General features: G+C 47.3%; 1 protein-coding gene across 2 annotated transcripts in view; it reads right to left on the bottom strand.

The window, feature by feature from the left end:
* Positions 1 to 19,631, bottom strand: part of MMS19 (MMS19 homolog, cytosolic iron-sulfur assembly component) — a 1,998,114-nt gene that overhangs the window by 1,046,587 nt on the left and 931,896 nt on the right. For both annotated transcript variants that reach the window (XM_069611573.1, XM_069611574.1), the window contains exon 13: positions 5,502 to 5,656. In XM_069611573.1, coding sequence (XP_069467674.1) covers positions 5,502 to 5,656 — 155 coding nt within the window. The remainder of the gene's footprint in view (positions 1 to 5,501; positions 5,657 to 19,631) is intronic.

The raw sequence follows: 19,631 nt of genomic DNA, 5'->3' as shown, positions 1-19,631 counted from the left end.
AGTGGGCATGGCAGCATCATGAGCTACGAGAGAGAAGGCTGCCTGAATGGCCTATTTAGTCACGCCCAAGCCTGCGCTGCTTGCTGGAGATTTTGGAATTATGCAGGAACGGGCCGGAGATACGGGCAGGTGTCGACGGCAAGTTGTGGGTGAGCGGATGTGGTGAGCAACGACAGAAAGGCGACGGCTGTTACGCTCACCTGGACCCCACAGGGGTGTCGATCGGACCCGGACAGCTGCGGTCTCCGTCAACGTGATGCGTAGTGCAGAGATGACTGTCTGGACTGGCCCGCCTAGTCTTGTCTGCTGGACCCGAAGAAGTATTTTCCTGCAAGTGGAGACAGGGATTAGCCACCTGTGGGTTTTAGTGATTGCCTCCCAACTGTTCTCGCTCTCCCCCACTAATCACCTCTGATATCCCCTTAGTAACCTCACCTTATGTTTGTAAAAGATGAGCTCTCCATCCTGCGTGTCTTGCAGGGGCGCGTAGATACCAGTTACTTCACTGGTCTGAAGGCTTTGGGAGAGTTCCGGTAAGCATTGACTCTGAAGTCCCAGGCGGGATTGGTAAGCATCAAGTTCAAAGAGTTCAATGTGCCCGATGTTCACTCCTATCCCCTTCCTTCCTTAAGTTGCAACTGAGTTCGTGAGAAGAAGGTCTCGTAGCTGCTGCTGGCGTTCAGGTAAGAGTCTGTTACCCCAACGCTGTCCGGTAACTATTGCATGCGTTAACGTGTTGTTTTTCTCCCTCTTTACAGATGCGGCATATGAAGATATGGAGAATAATACCGCCGGTGGTAAATCAGGTAAGTCTATGGTGGTAAGAGGTATTTGTTGATTCCCTTGGCTCACCTTGTTATTCTTGTGCCCCTAGGTGCCGGAGTACAGCGAAGAAATGATGGAGACAGTGCCGGATCGAAAGGTGCTGTGAGAACTGGCGAGTATGGCGCCGTGCTGGAGCTGGCGAAGCGACGCGTGCAGGACTGATGTACTTTCCAGGTCGGGAGATGAAATGGATCCGGAATCAGGTAGAGGAATTTGAAATAAGTTTGTTTTCTAACCTTGTCCTTTTCTTCCTCTTTATTCTAGGAGCTCCGGATTCGAGGCGGGCATGGCAGAAGACTGGATGCTGGCTGCAGGCACGGTGAGAGTGACGCTGCTGGATGCAGAATAACACGAAGCATGTGCTGCTGTTCGGGTGTGGTTTAAATAGCCTCCAAAGTAGTCCCAGGAAAGAAGTTCCCCAGGACCACACCCGAGTAAAAAATAGTCCCTGTAGTAAAATAGTCCCATCCAGGCCTCACGTTGGCTTGGATTTATTTGCAGCATGGTCTGCATGAGGTAAGTAATGTCTATGAGCCTGGCGCCTATGGCGCCAGGACTGATTTTTATTATGAGCCTGGTGCCTACGGCGCCAGGAATGAACCCAGACAGGCTCTAGCTGGGGCTGCTGGGGTTTTTGTAAATGTCTGGATGCCTGCTCCCGGGGCTGATGGGCTTGATCCGGATGCCCGGGGGTAGGCATCATGACAGCGGCAGCAGGCTTTCTAGGCACGCAGGGTGCCAGTCTGCTCACTGAGAACACAGGAAGTTGAAATACGCTGCGGCCGCCACCAGCGGAGCCACAAGGAGTTGGCATGTTGATTCACAACTGCTGTGGCACATTTCGCTGGTTCTACTGAGCCTGGGGTACCATGAACGGGTCCCCAGGCGAAGGATAAGTACACCATTGTATTTTTAAGGCAACACGGCAAACTGTGGGTGCAAGGGCAAAAACCCACGGCAGCAGTTATGGTGTAGTTTGAGGGACACAGCTCCTACCAAGAGCAAGTGGGACGGTTGTGTCGTATCAGGGTTTCCTAACCCTCTTTCCTGTTTCCCTCATTCCCCATACCTATACACAACTTCTCCCTAACCCTCTTTACCCCACCCCCCACTGGCTGCCACGCAGTGACCTGTATTCCTGGAACCAGGCACCCGTGCCAACCTAGGGTGAAGGGTCGACTTCGATTCAGCTTCCGTGGGCAGCGTGAAGTTGTGCGTCTTTCTCTGTGGGTCTGACACCGAACACTTTCGCTCTCTCTTTTTGTTCTGGTCAGGAAGACACGTTGCTAGGTGTTCCTTTGCATCCATTAGTCTCATGGGGCTATGGGTACCCACACAATGCCACACCTGGAGGATTCTTTGCAAAAACGTCCTGGGACTCAGTCATTTGGTGGGAGCCTCAGATTGCTGGCATCAGGCATCCACAGTCATTGCCAAAACAGGCTCATCAGGGGTCTCTTCAAGATGACACATTTAGAGCCCTCTTTCACCTTCTGGTCTTCAGGTTCCACTTTCGTATCTCTAATGCTTTTCACCTCAGTGCTCTACAGCGATTGGACCCACTTTAACTCCATTCTTAGTTACTCCACCTTCCACATCATGCAATATGGGGAGCTTGTGCTGACGAAAGTCGATAACGGAGCTCACAATATCAAATTTAAAGAGCAATAAAATACAATTTACTCACTATCTTGTACTAAAAATAGTAAACAATTTATTTGCGTTCATCTAACAACCTAATGCAATTAAAAAATATATGCAAATCAATATGTGCACCTCAATGTGATCAGTGCCTAATAAAACAATACGTAGTTCAATTAATCAGATTAGAACACAGTTTAAGCACAACAAAATTATTGCACAGACATTTTTTATGTAGCAGCATATCTTTTGTATAGCAGCAACAAAGTGTAATAGTTATAGTTTTTATTGAAATAGCCTTTAAACCAACGCTATACTCATAGCCGACATGTTTCGTTTCATTCCTTTCAACATGTTTTGTAACTTGTAAGAGTTTCTTCAGGGGATTTCTTTTAATTATCTCTGATTTCATCCCTCCACACCCAGAGTTTGGTTGAGTGAAATGTGTGCTTATGTTTGAAGTCACATTCAAGTATAATGCTTGATTAGTTTTCTTTTAACTAATAAAATGTGTCGCGAATTCCTTTCAATGTAGTGGTGTCCTATTATATTGCTTCTAAATATGTCATCGGAGAAGTAACATTTTTCTCTTAGAGCTCCTCTTATGCTAGCCTTTGTTGTAAATTTGGCTTCAATTTCCAGTTTTTTACTGTGTTCTCGGTCTTCATTCCCGATTTGATAGCTGTGGGTTTTGCATATTCTTTTTGTTTACAAGCTGAAGTATATCATTCACTGGGCATCTTACTAGACTTGACTCAAAGTTAATTTGAGTTAGTCCACAACACGTTTGTATGGCTCTTGTTTCGGGATTACAATGTGTGTAAAATCTGGAGTCCTTTCTTCTCACGGCCATTTGTGTTCAGAGCAGTCCATACTGAGTTTACCTGGTCGTGTCTCAGAATAGCTGTGGGTTTGCAGCAGGGGTCCATTAATTTCTTTGCGTGTTTGTGTAACCCCTGTGTTCATCTCCACCTTCCACACCTTTTCTCTTGCTTCTTTTTCTTAGACCTCAGATTATTTGCCTTCCCTTGGATTCTCTCATGCTTCGCTCCAACCTACTTACTTCTGCTGAGTTATTTTCTACTTTCACTCCCATGGATGTCCTCCTTTTCTCCCTACTCTACGTCCAACTCTTTTTTGCTCACTGACCAACTTCTCTGGGTCCTGCCCCTTATTTTACAGGTATTTCACCTTCTCCTCCACCCCTCTTCCAGGATTAACTATTTTATTTTGCTTTCTTTTCTCTCCTTTTGCCACTTCTAAACCTCTACCTCCATCCAGCTCACTATTTTCCTCTGGTTACTCAGCATTCCTTCTTGATCTGCACAGCTACCACATAATCTGGAGTTTGTTCAAATAACAGCATGGACCTACCTCTGGGGAATGCAAATGCTTAACTGTGCTCAGCTACGGAGCCCATGATATTGATATTTTATTTCTATTGCGCTCATACACAAGTGTTTCAGAGTGCGAAAAGGCAGGGGAGGGGAACAGGGGAGAACAAAACAGCGATCCTACTAGGCCCAGTGACATTGAGAACGCGCAAATGCATGGGGGAGGGGGAAAAGTACATGGAAGGGGGGGGGAGAAGTGGAAAGTGATAAGCAAAGGAGAAACAGATTAATAATAAATAAATAATATAGGCAACAAACCGTGACCGTGGTAATTCAGCCAGTAATTTGCAAGTGCTAGGTTTAAGTCAGCAGACAGGGTAGGTCTGATAAGTGCAGGAAGAAAAAGGGGGGCTGTATGGGTACAGATACAGACCCCAGTGCAAGGGGTGGCCCGGAGGCAGTGCAGGAAGGTGGCCAGGTGCACGGTGCCAAGAGAGAAAAGATCAACAGGGGAAAGGGGGTGTGAAGGCAGAAGAAAAGAGGAAGGTCTTGAGGTGCTTCCGGAACCAGAGATGGTTCTCCTCAAGTTTTAGAGTGGCAGGGAGGCTGTTGCAGAGAGAGGCCCCAGCCAAAGACAGATCTACTCCCAGCTCGTTTCTTTGAAAAACGACTGACCCTGAGGGAGTTAGAGGTAGGGGAGCGGAGAGCTCGAGAGGGGAGGTATTTGCGGAGGGATAGGTGAAGGTATTTTGGACCCAGAAAGCCTTGTGGATAATGCAGAGGGTTTTGAATTTAATCCTTGCATCCACCGCGAGCCAATGGAGAGATTTCAGAGCTGGAGAGATTCGATCCCAGAGCTTCAGGCCAAGGACAAGTCTTGCAGTCCAGTTCTGGATTAGTTGCAGAGGGCGGAGAGTAGAGGCAGGTAGAATTAGAAAGAGGCTGTTACAATAGTCCAACCTAGAGAGAACCAGAGCTTGGGATACCATGAGCTGCATGGCGGCAAGCATCAAATTTAAAATTGTCCCTTTGCTGTTCCTGATTGATTCATGCAATGAAGCGCAACTACATGGCCTGAGTTTACAAGAGATGGCCACCATTTTGAGTCCCTGAGAGTTCCTGCGTGGCTAGCCACCAGCTCCTCACTCTGCAGTAGCGGACCGGCAGCACAGGCTCCTCTACATGTCTGCAAACCTCTCTCCTGCAAACTAACAGGTTTATAGCAGGAGAGAAACACTGGCTGTCCACAAGTTAAAACCACAGTTCTATGCCGGTTTATACAATTTGGCAGGACTCTGCACTTCTGTCTTCTGCAGGTCCCACTGTCCTTCCTTGAATGCAATGCAAACTCCAAGCAGAACCGGTTCCTGAATCTCCAGTGTGAGCTTGAAGAGTCCTATTCACAAGGCTAGGACACCTTGACTGAGTTTTGGTGTGGAATAAGAGAGAGTGTCTGACCATATAGTTTGAGTCATAGGCATGGTAGCATGTGTGATGGCATGGATAAGTCCGACTGGGTCCCTGAGGTACCCTTGTTTTATCTGTACATCACATAGAAGGTAGCGGCAGCCAGCCTCTATGGCTTCCCTAACCATGGGACATTGTCACATTTTTCAGATAGAATTGCAGATTTAAAAACACATTTACTTATGTCCCGGCTATACCAGGATGTCTTTCTTCATAAAAAGGGACTCCTCTTACCTGCGTGTGTTGGTTATACTGTTCCAGTAGCAATGGTAGCACATTTGTGGTAATCTTGTAGTAGGCTCGATAGGCGGCACCAGCGGCTGCCTGGAGGAGTTTTGCACTAGGCCACACCAGTTTCATATCTGGTTCACACAGATGGTGTCTACAGTCTGAAGCAAATAGTAGAGGCAAAGTGAATTCAGAAAGTCTTGACAGATGACAGTTAACACAAATATATTTGGCTTGCTGTTATCACCAATAATCTGTGGAAAACAATGAGCCAAAGTAGCCAGAAATAAACCAACAGTTCACTTAGGCTTTCAATTAATCCATTTCCATGACCTTCAGCCTAAAGAGCACCTCAAAATAAACTTTATATGTAATTTCTTAGTAAGTGCTCTTTTCCGGACTGTATTTGGCAAAATGCACAAGTGATGATTAACTGGGCAGAATGAAAAGTGACCCTTAAAGAAAATGTGGAGAAAGACAACCCACCCACATAATCGTACCATTCATGCAGTGGAACTGACGGACGCCAAGTTTGCAAAAGCACTCAGATGAGATTAAGAACAGGTTAAAGGCATCTGCATTTATTGTGAAGATTAATTTTTACAATTAACCCTGTTGGAAGTTTCTGAGCTGCCACCATTATAGTGAACAGGGAAAATACATTAAAGTCCAGACAAACTCACAAGGTCGGTGATTAAGGACTGGGGTGGTTTACTGGTCCAATGAGAGACACAGAGCACTCAAATAATTCAAGTTAGACAGTAAAGTATAAAAGTCCAATAATTATTAGGTCTGAAATGAAAATAACAGGCAAGTAATATCACTAAATGAATATACACATGGGTTCATTCACCATGATTGCACAGCCACTGCCCACTGCACCTGCCCAGCCCAGCATCAGACACACACTGGCAAGAATGTCGTCTGGCTCCAGACAGACCCAGACCCAACATCCAGCCACACAGGACCACCACTTTTCCCACGAAAGCCGATACTTTCCCCAGGAAAGGGCTTACATTATAAGGAACATTCACACTTTCCAGAGAAGGAAGGTGGTCAAACAACAAGATGGCCTAGGAGAGGCATAAATCTCGCGGCAAAGCCAGCCATTTTAGAGTATATTGTACTGTATTTGGCATTAAGTAGTAAAATTCAAAAGTGCACGAGTATAAAAAAGAAAGCTCCAAAAAGAATCTGCTACCACCAGCCAATCCTGGACAAAACATGCTAGTGGGCACAGTTACCAAAAACAGAGAGACAAAGTGTCTCTACCGGAATTCACAGAAGGCGATATGCGCAGATAATAACAAGCAGAGAATTTTACTATGGAGAACAGAGTTCTTTGCATGGATAGCCATAGCCACTGATCAGTGTCCCCAAAACTGATGAGCTTAAAGGTAATTGGTGCAAAAGGCTTCACTTATCTCTAAAAGAGAGGAAAGGTTCAAAACAATAGGAAATGGTAAGGTGTCCCTTTTATGTCTAGGGATGTAAAGTAGCAAAAAGAAGAATCTTTCTTAACAGTCTGGTTGGAGGGTGTAAGGAAGTCATGGTATCGAACAGTGAAGACAGACAATTCAAGGGTGTTTATTGAACTTCAATGGGTTGGTTAAACACCTATCTAACCCTAAATCTAAGGATGGGAGCAAGCTACGACCATCAAATAATAATAACGCAGTCCTACTGGAGTCTGTCAAAATAAAAGGGCCTATCCTAATAAGCCTATTGCCAATCCTTACTTCTAAATACAAATGATGTGAACCAATAATGTAGGCAAAAAAAAAAAAAATGTTCAATAAATGATATGTCGGATAGTTGAGCAGTTGGCTTCCCTTTCCCACGATTTGAGCATGGGCAAGGTGGTACGCACACACTGGCTTCTCTGCCACAAAGATACAGTTCAAAGCATAGATATCAGGGCCTTCTGCCCAAAGTCTCTCTCTCAATAACAGTCTTAGTCCAGGGGGTCGGACATAATAAACAAGCACCAAAGTTCCTTTCACAATTTGTCTCCCTCGATCGGGCACAGACCATGTAATCACACTTTCTTAAGCTTCATATTAAGAATCAAAGACTTATAGTGGGTTTCGCTTACACCGTCAAAGAACCACTTTGATTCCTTTCATTTCCCATTACACTATTACTTTCACTTCTGCCACTTCTTGGCTGGATATCTTAAGGAGACCTTCGATTGAGCACACTCGCGGTGCTGGACCACTGTCACCATTATTCTATCTTTTCACTGTTAAAGTTCAAACATCCATAAGCTATTTAGCTTTCCTCACGTCTTTTATCACACACGTTACCAGTCTTCGTTCTTGCACTATTGATACAATGTTGCAGCTTGCAACCTTGATTTCAACACATACCGGTCTTGCATAGGTCTCCCCAACTCACCGGCTGTGTTGAACTTTCTGGCGCTGCTTTGATCTTGGAGCCAAAGACGGTACCACAGCGGCGGCTGCTCCACCCTGACTCAGTCAGCCATGCAGGGGGGACCCGCATCTCTCTAACACACAATGCAGGATTCTTCAGTCTGCTTTCCTAGCCTCATGTGTCTAACTCTAAAGGACTATCAAAAGTAACGGTTTCTAGCTGGAAAGGTCAAGGGTATATCCCGCCTTGCGCACCCTTTTTGGTTTGCAGTCTTTCTTCCCTCATTCAGCTGCCGTCTAGAAAATACTGTTCCTTTGTGTGCTTTGCCACGCTCAGAGTGTGCTCTCGTGCTCCGTCTTTTATCCGTATGGGGAAGATTAATGGAAGTCAGGTGTGAATGTTTACCAGTGATTGCCTGACCATAGTAGTAGGACATGTCAGGTACACTGCTCGGGTGTGTGAGTCTATTTTCTCCCAGAGCGGGCTGTCGTGTCAAAGTGTTTGTGAAGAGAAAGGGGGAGGAGGGAGATAAAGTTCCCACATATCCTACTGAGTATGATGGGATAAAGGTTTTACAGGGAGAGGGATACAGCGTCTCGCCATCAGGTGTCCCACTCCCACAAGACAAGAGGTGATCATCCTGCACTAGTCCACCCCCCAGGGTCTGGATCCATGCCATGAGCACCTGAGAGAGAGAGCGACCCCCCCAGGGACTGGCAGGTGAGACACCTGGTTTCTCACAAAGGGTGTAGGGCCTGAGTGCAGAGGTCCCTTTCGGTACTGAGATGGGGTCAGACTTTTCAACGATTATAGACTCTGGGGAGACTGTTCTTGTGACTGGACAGCTGAATGACTATCAAGACGTGATGAAAACCACCATAATTCAGATGACCTCAAAGGACACAAAGGAGGGCTACAGCGACTACCAATGCACTCAGGGAGCAGAAGGTGACACTTGTGGTAGAGACAAAGAAGCTGGTACTGCAAGTCACCTTTTCATTCTGGGTCACCTTTTTGTTCTGGAGAGAAGCAACTGCAGGGGGATGCTTCCTGTATCACAAGCAGAGACGTTGCAGATTTCCTAGTCCATACTCAGGATGGCTACTGGTGCAATGAAGAGGCCCAGAAGGGAGCTGGTCAATCTATAGGGTGGTCCCGGGACACTTCTAAAGGCTTCCAAGGACAGGATCCTCGAGCAGTGGTCCGCACTGGTTGTTCCTACCGCTCCAGAGGTTGAAGCACTGAAATGTGTCTTCAGGAGATCAGCACAGAGGAACAGGGCTTTGCTGGGACTTGGCTGGAGGTGTGCTGGTTGGCTGAAACGGATGAACATGGGTCTCCAGCAGCATACATCTTAACGGGTCTTGGCTCCAATAACAATCTGAAGAATGGCTGCAAAAGTCCTCCCATATCCCAAATTTTAGCTGGGTTTACCACCAAATCCACCAATGGTAAGCATCTGCACCGTTCACACTGACAGGTGGCTGTCCATGATTGAACAGTCCATTCCTTTACATCTGCCATGCACCAGATGCACTTTGGACAAGCTGTAGACTCAGACCAGACAGCCCTAGCCCCCACATCCAGCCACATAACGCTGCTTTGTCTGGAAAAGCTCAGACTTTGTCCTGTAAAGGGCTTTCCTTAGATGGATTTTCCAGACTTGTGAGGGCAGGAAGAAGGCCAAAGGACATGATGGCCAAAAGACACGCGGCAAATACGCACCACAGCCTTTTTGTAGTACATAGTACCCAAAATAGAATTGTGGTAAAATGCAAAAGTGCATGCGAGAAGAAAACAATGGTAGAAAAATAATACTGCCACAAGCCCTTCTAAAACACATGATGCAAGTAACACAAATCTTATTTAAAACAAAAGAAAAAAGGGATACAAATTGATTCTGCCACACCTCACTTCAAGGTGGCATGTGTGGCATAAAAATAAAAAGGAATTTCATAAAGGGGGACTGAGGCTCCCTGCACTTATAGCTTTAGGGACTGATCAGTGCCCCCACAAAAGATGAGCTAAGCAAGGTAAGTAAATCAAAAAGGCTTTAATTACCATCAAAAGGAACGCCAGGATAAAAACCACAGCAACAGGTTTGGGCTTCCATAGATCTCTATCGAGGGAAAGCGGCAAAAAGCAAACTTTCCGAAAGTTTTTCGTCAACCTGCGGTTCCTCTTATACATGGGATATCTGTCCAAACTAAAATTATAAGTTACTCACTGTAGTGACAAATATACTCCAAGTGCATAGTCCCCTTTCCTCCATACTGTATAGGTGTCCCTCGCTAGGGACGGGAACAGAACCTTTTTCACAAGAAAAAAGTATTTCCGCTATAAAAAAAAGTTGCGCGCAGTGGTGTGGCCCCAGGAGCATGCGCTCCCTTGACTCTGCCCATGGCGCCACACCTCAGTTCCCTTTGATGCGTCAGCTATATTACAATTCCCTTAACACTTTAACGGGGAGGCTGGTGGGACGTATGGAGGAAAGGGGACTATGGGCTAGGAGTACGTTAGTCTCTATGGTGAGTAACTTATAATTACTCCTACGTCCCGCACCCCTTTCATCCATCCTGTATTAGCGATTACCACTGATTGAAGCCCTGGGGGGGAGAGACGTTGCAACTCCTAAGAAAACAAGTTTTTCAGGACCGATTGGCCAAATGCTGCGTCTGATCTGGCACTGGCGTCCAAGCAATAATGTTTGCAGAAGGCTGAGGTGGAATCCCATGTGGCTGCCCTGCTGATTGTCTGCCATGGCACGTGTCTTTGGAATGCCACTGCTGTTGCTTTGGCCCGACTGCATGAGCGTGCATGTTTGCTGCCAACTTCATGCGCTGTCCCTCTTAAACCTCCTTGATGGCCATAACCATCCACCTAGCTATCGAAGCTTTGGAGGCCCCACACCCTGGTTTTGACAAATGTGAAAATGTGACAATGTTATAAAACAAGGCATCCGATTTGTAGAAGCATATAGTCCTGTCCACGTAGAATCTCAGCACTCTCCAGACGTCAAGACAAAGTAACACCATTTCTGCATCACCTTTTGGGTTTGGGAAGAAAGTTGGAAGGACTATTTCTTCGTTAAGGTGAAACGACAACACCACCTTTGGTAGAAAAGAGGGGTGTGTCCGTAGCACCACCGTGTCCCGATGGAAAGTGCTATATTTGACTCTGATGCCACCAGGGCCTGAATTTAACTGACCCTGCGCGCTAAGGTAAGGCCCACCAAGAGCGCTGTCTTAATAGTGACTAGTCTGATGTCTGCCGATGCCATGGACTCAAATGGTTTATGAGCCAGAGCGCTCATGACCACATTGAGGTGGACAGACCGGGTGTGGGTGGCTGACAGGTGGGTACAATCTGGTTAGTCCTGTTAGATATCTTTTGACCACAGGGTTGGATGTGGTGAAAACATTACTGCCCGAGTTGTTGTATGCACCTATGGCAGCCAGGTAGGTCCAGCATGTGTCCACCTGCACCCCTGAGTGTGCCAGACGTGTGAAGGAGAGCATGTGATCAAGGGTGCACCCTAACGGGCCTATGCCATTTTCCTTGGTACAGTGGCAGAACCTGGTCCATTTGCTTCTGTATTGACTCCTAGTGGAAGTGCTTCTTGGCCCTTGGATGATGTCCAGGTTGTCGTATGCAAGGGTATGTGCTCCGGACCTAGGCTGCTAGGGCTAACTTCTAAAGGAGAGGGGTGGACTACAGCCCCCCCCACCTTTGCTGGCATAATAACAGATCCGCCCCCACTGGGAGGTGAACTGGTGGTTGATACGACAGTCAATAGTTTTGAGAACCATGATCTGGCAGGACACCATAGCGCTATCAAAATGAGACGAAGTTGCTGCGCCTCCTTGACTTTGCTTGTGAACCAATGGAGTGGATGGGAACGCGTATGCCCACATGCCGTCCCACTGAAGCTGGAAGGCATCCCCCAGTGAACCCCTACCCGTTCCCATTCCGGGACGCAAACTGTTGCCATCTCCTGCCGAGTACAGTGGAGAATAGGTCCATCTGTGGATGACCCCCACCTGTTGAATATCTCCTTTAGGACCTTCTCGTTCAACTGCCACTCTTAGTTGTTGACTCCCAGTCTGCTGAGCCTGTCCGCCTCTAGGTTGGACTCTCCCGGCAGGTGGATCACAGCCAAATGCTGTTTGCTAAGGCCGATTCCATATATCAATGGTTATCCTGCACAGAGGTGGTGATCTGGTGCCCCACTGATGTTGAGGTAGTACATGCAGGTAAAGCGGTCCTATTTGAATGCAGACTGGGCTGTTGATAATCGGGAGGAAAGCTTTCAAGGCTGGCCAGAGGGCCATCATTTCGAGCCAATTGATGTGCTTGTCCTGGTCCTCTCTCAACCATAGGCCGTGCACTATGTGGTTGCCCAGAGTGGCTCCCCATCCCTCAAGGGAGGAATCTGCGTCATAGTGTATGACGGTTGGGGCTGCATGAATGGTCCGCCCGCCATGAGATTTGTATCCATCCTCCACCATAATAAGTCCTGGTGAAGATGTGTTGGTATGGTGATTAATGCTGCTTGAGAACCAGTTTTTTGGCTCCAAGAGGCTGAAAAATTGAGCTGTATACACCTCATTTTGAGTTTGCATGAGGCACTGCCAGGAGGCAAGCTGCCATAATCCCTAGCAAGTGCTGGTACAACCATGCAGAGGTCACCTCCCTGCAGAGGAAATGTCCCATAGCCCTTTTTATCGCCACAACCTTGCCCGCGTTTGGAAATATCCTCTCCTCCTTTGTATCCCAGATGATACCCAAGAATGACTCTGTAGGCTGGAGCTGCGATTTCTTGAGGTTGATGCAGAACCCCAGTTCGCAGAGTGTCTGCATTAGCCTGCCTGCTGTATGCGCGACTTCCGCTGGTGAACCCGCACAAACAAACCAGTTGTCAAGGTATGGATATACATGGTGGCCCACTGATCGGAGTAGTGCAGCCACCAGATTCATGAGCCTCGTAAACACCCGCGGGGCTGAATTTAGGCCAAACGGAATAACTTTGTATTGGAAGTGCAAGCCCATGACCCGAAACTGTAAGAAGGAATGATGGGGCTGCCAAACTGGGACATGTAGGTATGCATCCTTCAGATCCAAGGATCACATCCAGTCTCCCCCACACACAGACTCCGCTATCAGTGCTGGCGTAACCATCTTGAACCTTTGAAGTCAAGGTAAAGGTTTAAGAAGGACAGATCTTGGACTAATCGCTGCCTGGTTCTTCTTCTGTATTGCGAAGATACGAGAGGAGAACGCCAAATTTCTCTGAGAGGGGGGGTGGGGCGGGACGTCCTCTACTGCCTTGCTCTCGACAAGAGAACAGATCTCTGCAAGGAGAGATGGTGTTCCAATCTGAGGGGTGAGGGAGAAGGGGGGCGAACTTGAGGTATAGGAAGGCAGAAGCCCTGAGACACCACAGATAGTATCCAAGGGTCCGCCAACCAAGTCCATCAGGACTGAGCATGGAGAGCAAGCCGCCCCCCCACCAGAGAACTGTGGATCCCGATGATCCAGTCATTGCTTCTTTCCCTCTGAGTATGGTGCCTGGGAGTGGGACTGGAAGAAGCCATTGTGTGAGGTCTTATGCTGTTTCGCCAGTGTTGGCTCGGGGACCTGTCTGGCTGCCTAGAGCGGCAGTGCTGGAAACCCATGTACTTGCTAAAGGTACAGCCTTGGTCAGCTCGCAGCTGAACCGGACTAAAGCTCTTTGGGGCTGGCTTTGTAAATATAGCCAGAAACCTGGCTGTCTGAGAGCTGTTACTTTTCTTTTTCCAGCTCTTCGTCAGTGAATGAGTGAAACAGGGGGTCCCCTTGAAATGGAGGTTGAGGATGCGGTCTTGCACATCTGGAATGGACCTGTTGGCCATACGCCTCAGGTCAGTAGCCACACAGATGGCCTTACCGGCTATATCTATATGCGCCACTGAGGACCCCATTAGGTCCTGCGCCAACAATTTGGCTCTGCTAATCCTGCCTTGAAACAAGCCTGCCTGCAAGCTGGCAAGTCTGGGAGGAATTTGGCTATCTGCTGACAGAGCCAATGATTTGCAGTGGCTAACATAGCATCTGCATTGGCTTGCCGCAAGTGAAGGGTGGCATTGGAGTAAATCTTTTTTCCATATGCCTCTTTTACCTTTTCCCCTTTGCCTAAGAGAACCGAAGTGCTGGTGGATGAGGTGGATGCCCGAGGCTTCGCGTACATAGACAACCACTCGATCACAGACAAATGCGGCTGCACCGACAGAATTAGAAAATAGATTTCTAATAGACTACACTTAGCTACCAGCCGCTTGTAGGTGGCTTGTGCGTAATGCGGTGTGAATCAACCCTTTTTTTACCAGGGCGTCCACATCCTTTTGAAGCGGAATGCCCAATCTTGTGGATGTGCGCATGGTCAAGACTTCGCCAGGACCCCCGCTTCTGGTTGCTCCTTCTGTGGCTGAGGAATGCCCAGGCATTCTGCCAGCCTGCAAGTCTGTTACAAAAGGCCTTTGCCGAGGACGGGAGTCTTGCTCCTCCTCCTCGTCCTGGTTTGCTGTGTCCTGTGGGTCTGTGTTGCCTGCCGGAGGAGTTCCTAATAAACCACTCTACGAAAAAAGTGCAGTACTTCTAAAGACAATGAAGAGGACCAAGAAAATGAGGTAGAGGAGGTGCCTACCTCTCGCACCCAAACAAAATCATGGGTGAGGCAGTTCTTTACCACTGTTGGGAATGTACCAAGGGCTAAAGCTACCAAAGTGAAATGCACTGAGTGCACCTTTTGAAATCAGTCGCAGACTACCTGGACAGTACTCCTACGGGACCACCTCCATGCGCCGCCACACCAAATCCAACCACCGCAATGCTCTCAAAAAGGTTGTTCCTTTCTAAGAAGCAAGTAGTAGGCTGTCTTCCTCCACCTCATCTTTCTCAACCAATACTGTAACCACACAGCCTACTTCTGTGAGACCCTCTTCCCTTACCATGGCGGCCTGCAGAAGGCGAAGAGAGAACCCTATGACCATATTACCACAAGCACATTTCTTTCCCTTTCAAACCTATCCCACTTTCGAATAACTTTACCACATAGCCGGCCCCTGGTGGACATTGCCACTTTAACCCCATCAGTCGTCCCTCGTGGTCATGGCAAGTAGCCTTATGCCATGACCCGGACAATCTGGCCACTGCCCATGGCCACAGGCTATACCTCAGTCACCAAATGTACATCATTATTTTTTGTACCTACATTACGACATTTGTCAAAAAATAAAACATAGGCACATTTGCAAAACCATGCTTTAAGGTCCTTGCCAATGCTCCTTAAGCAAGTTTGCTGGAAATCCGCCCGCGTTTTATTTTTTCAAATTTGTCAAAATGTATGTACATACAATAGTCGTAACTTAGTCCCCACTTGACAAAATCCATTCAGACTTTGCACAAACATTCAATGTTAAGTCTATAATCGTTCAGAAAACTTTTGTCCACATTCAAATGACAAGTTATAAGCCATCTAAAAATCAAAAAATGTTATGCCACTCCCTCTATTTCTCTAATTTAGCTCCTCTTGACAAAATCCCAGATTTGTCACATGGCACCATAATTATAAGCCTTTACAATATTTTGCCCCCCCCCTCTAATTTATTTCCCTCTTGACAAAACAGCACCACATGTTTGAAAACAATTCAGAATCAGGTCTAGAATACAATTCCAAAATGTCATGCAGTGTCATTAAGTGGCGCCAAAGTTAGAAGACATCCAAAAAGTGCTTTTCACCAACCCTGTAATGCAGAAATAGGCATAGATGTCCCCGAACTTCTGAAGTGTACGCAGACATCACAGGACTGTACCCGAACATCCGGACTGTTTGTGGTTTCGGGGATGAAAAACACCAATTTATTGGCTCTTATGCCCATATCCCATCCCACCCTCATCAGCTCTTACCTCCCCCCAGAGATTGTTTGATAAGTTTGACAAGTGCAATGTTGTGTTTTTTTTTTAAATTTGTTTTTATTAGAATTTGTTGCGTACAAGATAACAGCATTACACAGGAAATTAACTGACATTTGTATTTATATCGTCGGAAAGGACATTCTATGATAATCCAATCACACAATTTTAACATTAACCTTACGAACCTTCGGTACCAAAGTAATCCTATTGTGATATAGCAGTATTTTCCAACAATTCTTTCATCTTTTCCCCCCTCCCCCCTTCCGTTCCCCCACCCCGCAAGACATTGGGTACTTCCGCTGAGGATGGCATTATTCAATGATCAGCGAGCCGTTCAATAGGTGTTAGAGGCATTTGAGGGATCTGAGGCACCCTTGCTGGGGGAATTGTCATAGTATTTATCTGTAGTGCATTACATGGTTTGCTGGTAAGGAGACCTTCTACGGTTCGAGATGTGGGATTGGACCGTCTCTTGGCGTTAGTGTGTTGTTCCTGGCATGTACTTGTTAAGGAAGTCCATCCATAGGATATCACATTGTGTGGATCTCCCATGTATGGAGGATGTGATCTTTTCCATAATGCACATATTAGAGGCCACATTGACGCACTCTTTTTCGGTTGGGACAGTAGGGGATTTCCATTTTGTAGCCATCACAGCCCTGGCAGCTAGTAACAAGTGTGCAGCTATGTCTGTGACCCTCCTCGATTCGTCATCAACTTTCTCAAATCCGAACAGAGTAAGATAGGGGTCAGCTGTTCTCTGGATCCCGTCTAGGTCCTTGATCCACCCTAGTACCTCATTCCAATACATTTGAATACGTGGACAGCTCCACCACATGTGCCAGTAGTCTGCCACGGACCCACACCCTCGCCAACACAAAGGACTAGATGACTGGTACATTTTGGAGAGCCTTTGTGGATCATATTGCCATCTGTTCAATAGCTTGATTGCTATTAATTTATATTGACACGAGATCGAGACTTTGGGCGCTGCTCGACATATCCTGTCCCAGTGTTCTGGGTCGATGTCGTCCCCTATGTCTTTTTCCCATTGCTGCCTGAGGGGTTCCGTGGAGCCCTCATATGCTTCTATTAGTACCTTATATAGGACTGCAATTAAACCTTTCGTTTCTGTTCTGGAGTCCAATATGGTTTCAAACGGGGCGAGTTCCCTTCTTAGTTTGTCCTTCCACTCGGGTTTCGTCAAGGCACCTTTAATCTGCAGGAAGTGGAACACAGACAGTGTACCCACTCCCAGTGCTTCATCCAGCTCAGGAAGCAAGATGATTGAGTCTTTCTTAAGGAGTTGCCCCACCCTCTCTAGACCTGCTTCGTACCAGGACTGGAATCTCTCCACATTGGGAATCTGGTCATTGATGCCGGGGGACCATAGGTGGCTCAGTGGCGACGGCCACGTGGTGATCTTTGCCATGTCTTTGCCTTCCCGCCATATGTCCCATATGGTTTTGAACATCGGGTGCGCTTTAGTTCTCTTTAACACCCTCCTCCTAGGGGACCATAGCCACTCAAACTCTCGCCGGGGACAAGTAGTGGTTATCCATGGCAATCCACTGGGGCAATTTTTGATTGCGGAGATGGGGGATGAGCACTCGCAGTTGGGTCGCCTCATAATATTTTTGAATGTCAGGGAGGCCTACCCCGCCTTTATCTTTAGGCAGTATCAGGTTAGGGCATGATATTCTAGCCTTCTTCCCCTGCCATAGGAATCTCACAATTGCCTTCTTGACCTCCATGAAAAATTGTCGCGCATCTGGATAGGGAGCATTTGAAAAGGGTATAGAAATATTGGAAGGCAGGTCATTTTTATTGCATTAAGGCGTCCTAGCCACGATATGGTCAGTTTGTTCCACCGGGTGAGGTCCGCGTGGAACTTTTAAAGAAGCGCCGGGAAGTTAGCATCGTAAAGCTCTCGCAATGATCTCGTGACATATATCCCTAGATACTTTAATTTATGGTGTTCTATCGTGAGGCCTAAGGGCTGATATCTATCATTGTTCGTTTCTACTGACCCCTGGAGAGGGAAAAGTATGGATTTGGATTTATTAACTTTAAACCCCGATATGCGGCCGTATTCATCTAGGAGGTTGAGTGCCCTGGGGATGGATGTGTTGGGGTTAGTCACGTGGAGAAGTAAATCGGCGTTCAGAGCCATTCTATATTCCACTTGCCCCAGCCGCATGCCCTCTACTTGGGTGTCCTCTTTCATTTTTTGGGCCAAGGGTTCTACAGATGGGGCGAAAAGAATGGCCGAGAGTGGGCCTCCCTGCCGGGTACCGCGTTTGAGCTCAAACCACCTCGAGTACCCCCCGTTAATGGCTACTGAGGCTTTAGGTGAGGTATAGACTGCCTGTATACCCCTTCTTAGTTTTGGTCCTATTCCCACTGTGCGGAAGACTGTGGCTAGGAAGCCCCATTCTACTCTATCAAAGGCTTTTTCAGCGTCTATGGAGAGTAAGGCGGGATCGTCGCACATAGTTTGGGAGGCAGCAATTAAATGGAGAGCATTCATCATGATATCTGCTCCTTGTCGCCCAATTATAAATCCGACCTGGTCGAGGTGGATAAGGTGGGGCATATGGGTCTCCAATCTGGCGGCTAGAACCCTCGTATACATTTTGGAGTCCAAATTAAGTAGGGATATGGGGCGATACAACCCGCATTGCTTGGGGTCTCTTCCTTCCTTGGGGATGACCGTTTTAAGTGCACGGACGAAAGAGTCTGGGGCAACCCCCGATTCAAGAATTTCATTGAACAACTCAGCCAGGAATGGAGTAAGGAGGGTGCTGAAGGTTTTATAGAAGCCGGCTGTTTATCCGTCTTCACCAGGGGATTTGCCTAGCGTTCGTCTATTGATCGCTTCTTGTATTTCTTCCTCTGTTATGGGGGACTCGAGGAGGGCCGAGTCCGTGGGTGCAACCCTGGGGAGACCGATGTCGGCTAAGTAATTGTCTATCTCACTTGAGTTAGGATCAATTTCGGAGGTGTAAAGGGATTCATAAAAGTCAGCAAATAATTCAGGAATAGAGGGTTTAGGTTGCTCCTGAGTAGGGTTAGCGTATGTTAGCTCTGTTACCCTACGCTCTGCCCGTTGGAGCCTAAGTCTAGCTGCCAGCAGTGTGTCGGCTTTATCTCCTTTTTCATAACATTTTTGTTTCAGTAGATGCAGCTGACGCACTATCTGGTCATGCTCTAAGCGACAGAGTTCTTCCTATTTTATTTTGGCCTCCTGAATCTTACTGGGGTCCGTGGTGTCACCTTCTCTGGCCTCTTTATCTAGCTGGCATATTTCACCCATGAGCTTGTTTTAAATGAGCGCGCTTTCCCTTTTCTTCCTGGCCCCCTCCCGTATGAGGATTCCCCTCCAAGTTGCCTTCGCTGCTTCCCACACTCCCTGTTTTGGGACCTCCCAGTATTCCAATTCGTCCTTAAAGACCTGTTATCTCCACAGGGCCTCGTTACATCTCCATTCCCCCCCCCCCCTAGTCGGCAAGTCCTCCCGGTGAATATCAGTTAAAACCATGTCGTGATCGGACCAAGTTATTGGAGTGATTTCTGAGTGCGATGTGGTGTTGTACAGGTCTCGTGAGAGGTAAATATAATCTATGCGAGTGAAAGTGTTATGGGGGGCCAATTAGAAGGTGTACCCCCTTTCCTCGGGGTGCAATTCTCTCCACACATCAGTCAGCGCATATACTAGCATAGTCATCGCGATCCCCTCTTGTTTCATCATCAGCGCTTGGGTTGCCCGCCTTTCGATCCAAGTCCTGATTCGCCCAGAGATTAAAG

Source organism: Ambystoma mexicanum, chromosome 8 (assembly GCF_040938575.1).
Source record: "Ambystoma mexicanum isolate Mex_15411 chromosome 8, UKY_AmexF1_1, whole genome shotgun sequence".
Taxonomy (NCBI): Eukaryota; Metazoa; Chordata; class Amphibia; order Caudata; family Ambystomatidae; genus Ambystoma; species Ambystoma mexicanum.
Note: the sequence above shows the minus strand (reverse complement) of the source record. Positions and strands in the feature narration are given on the sequence as shown.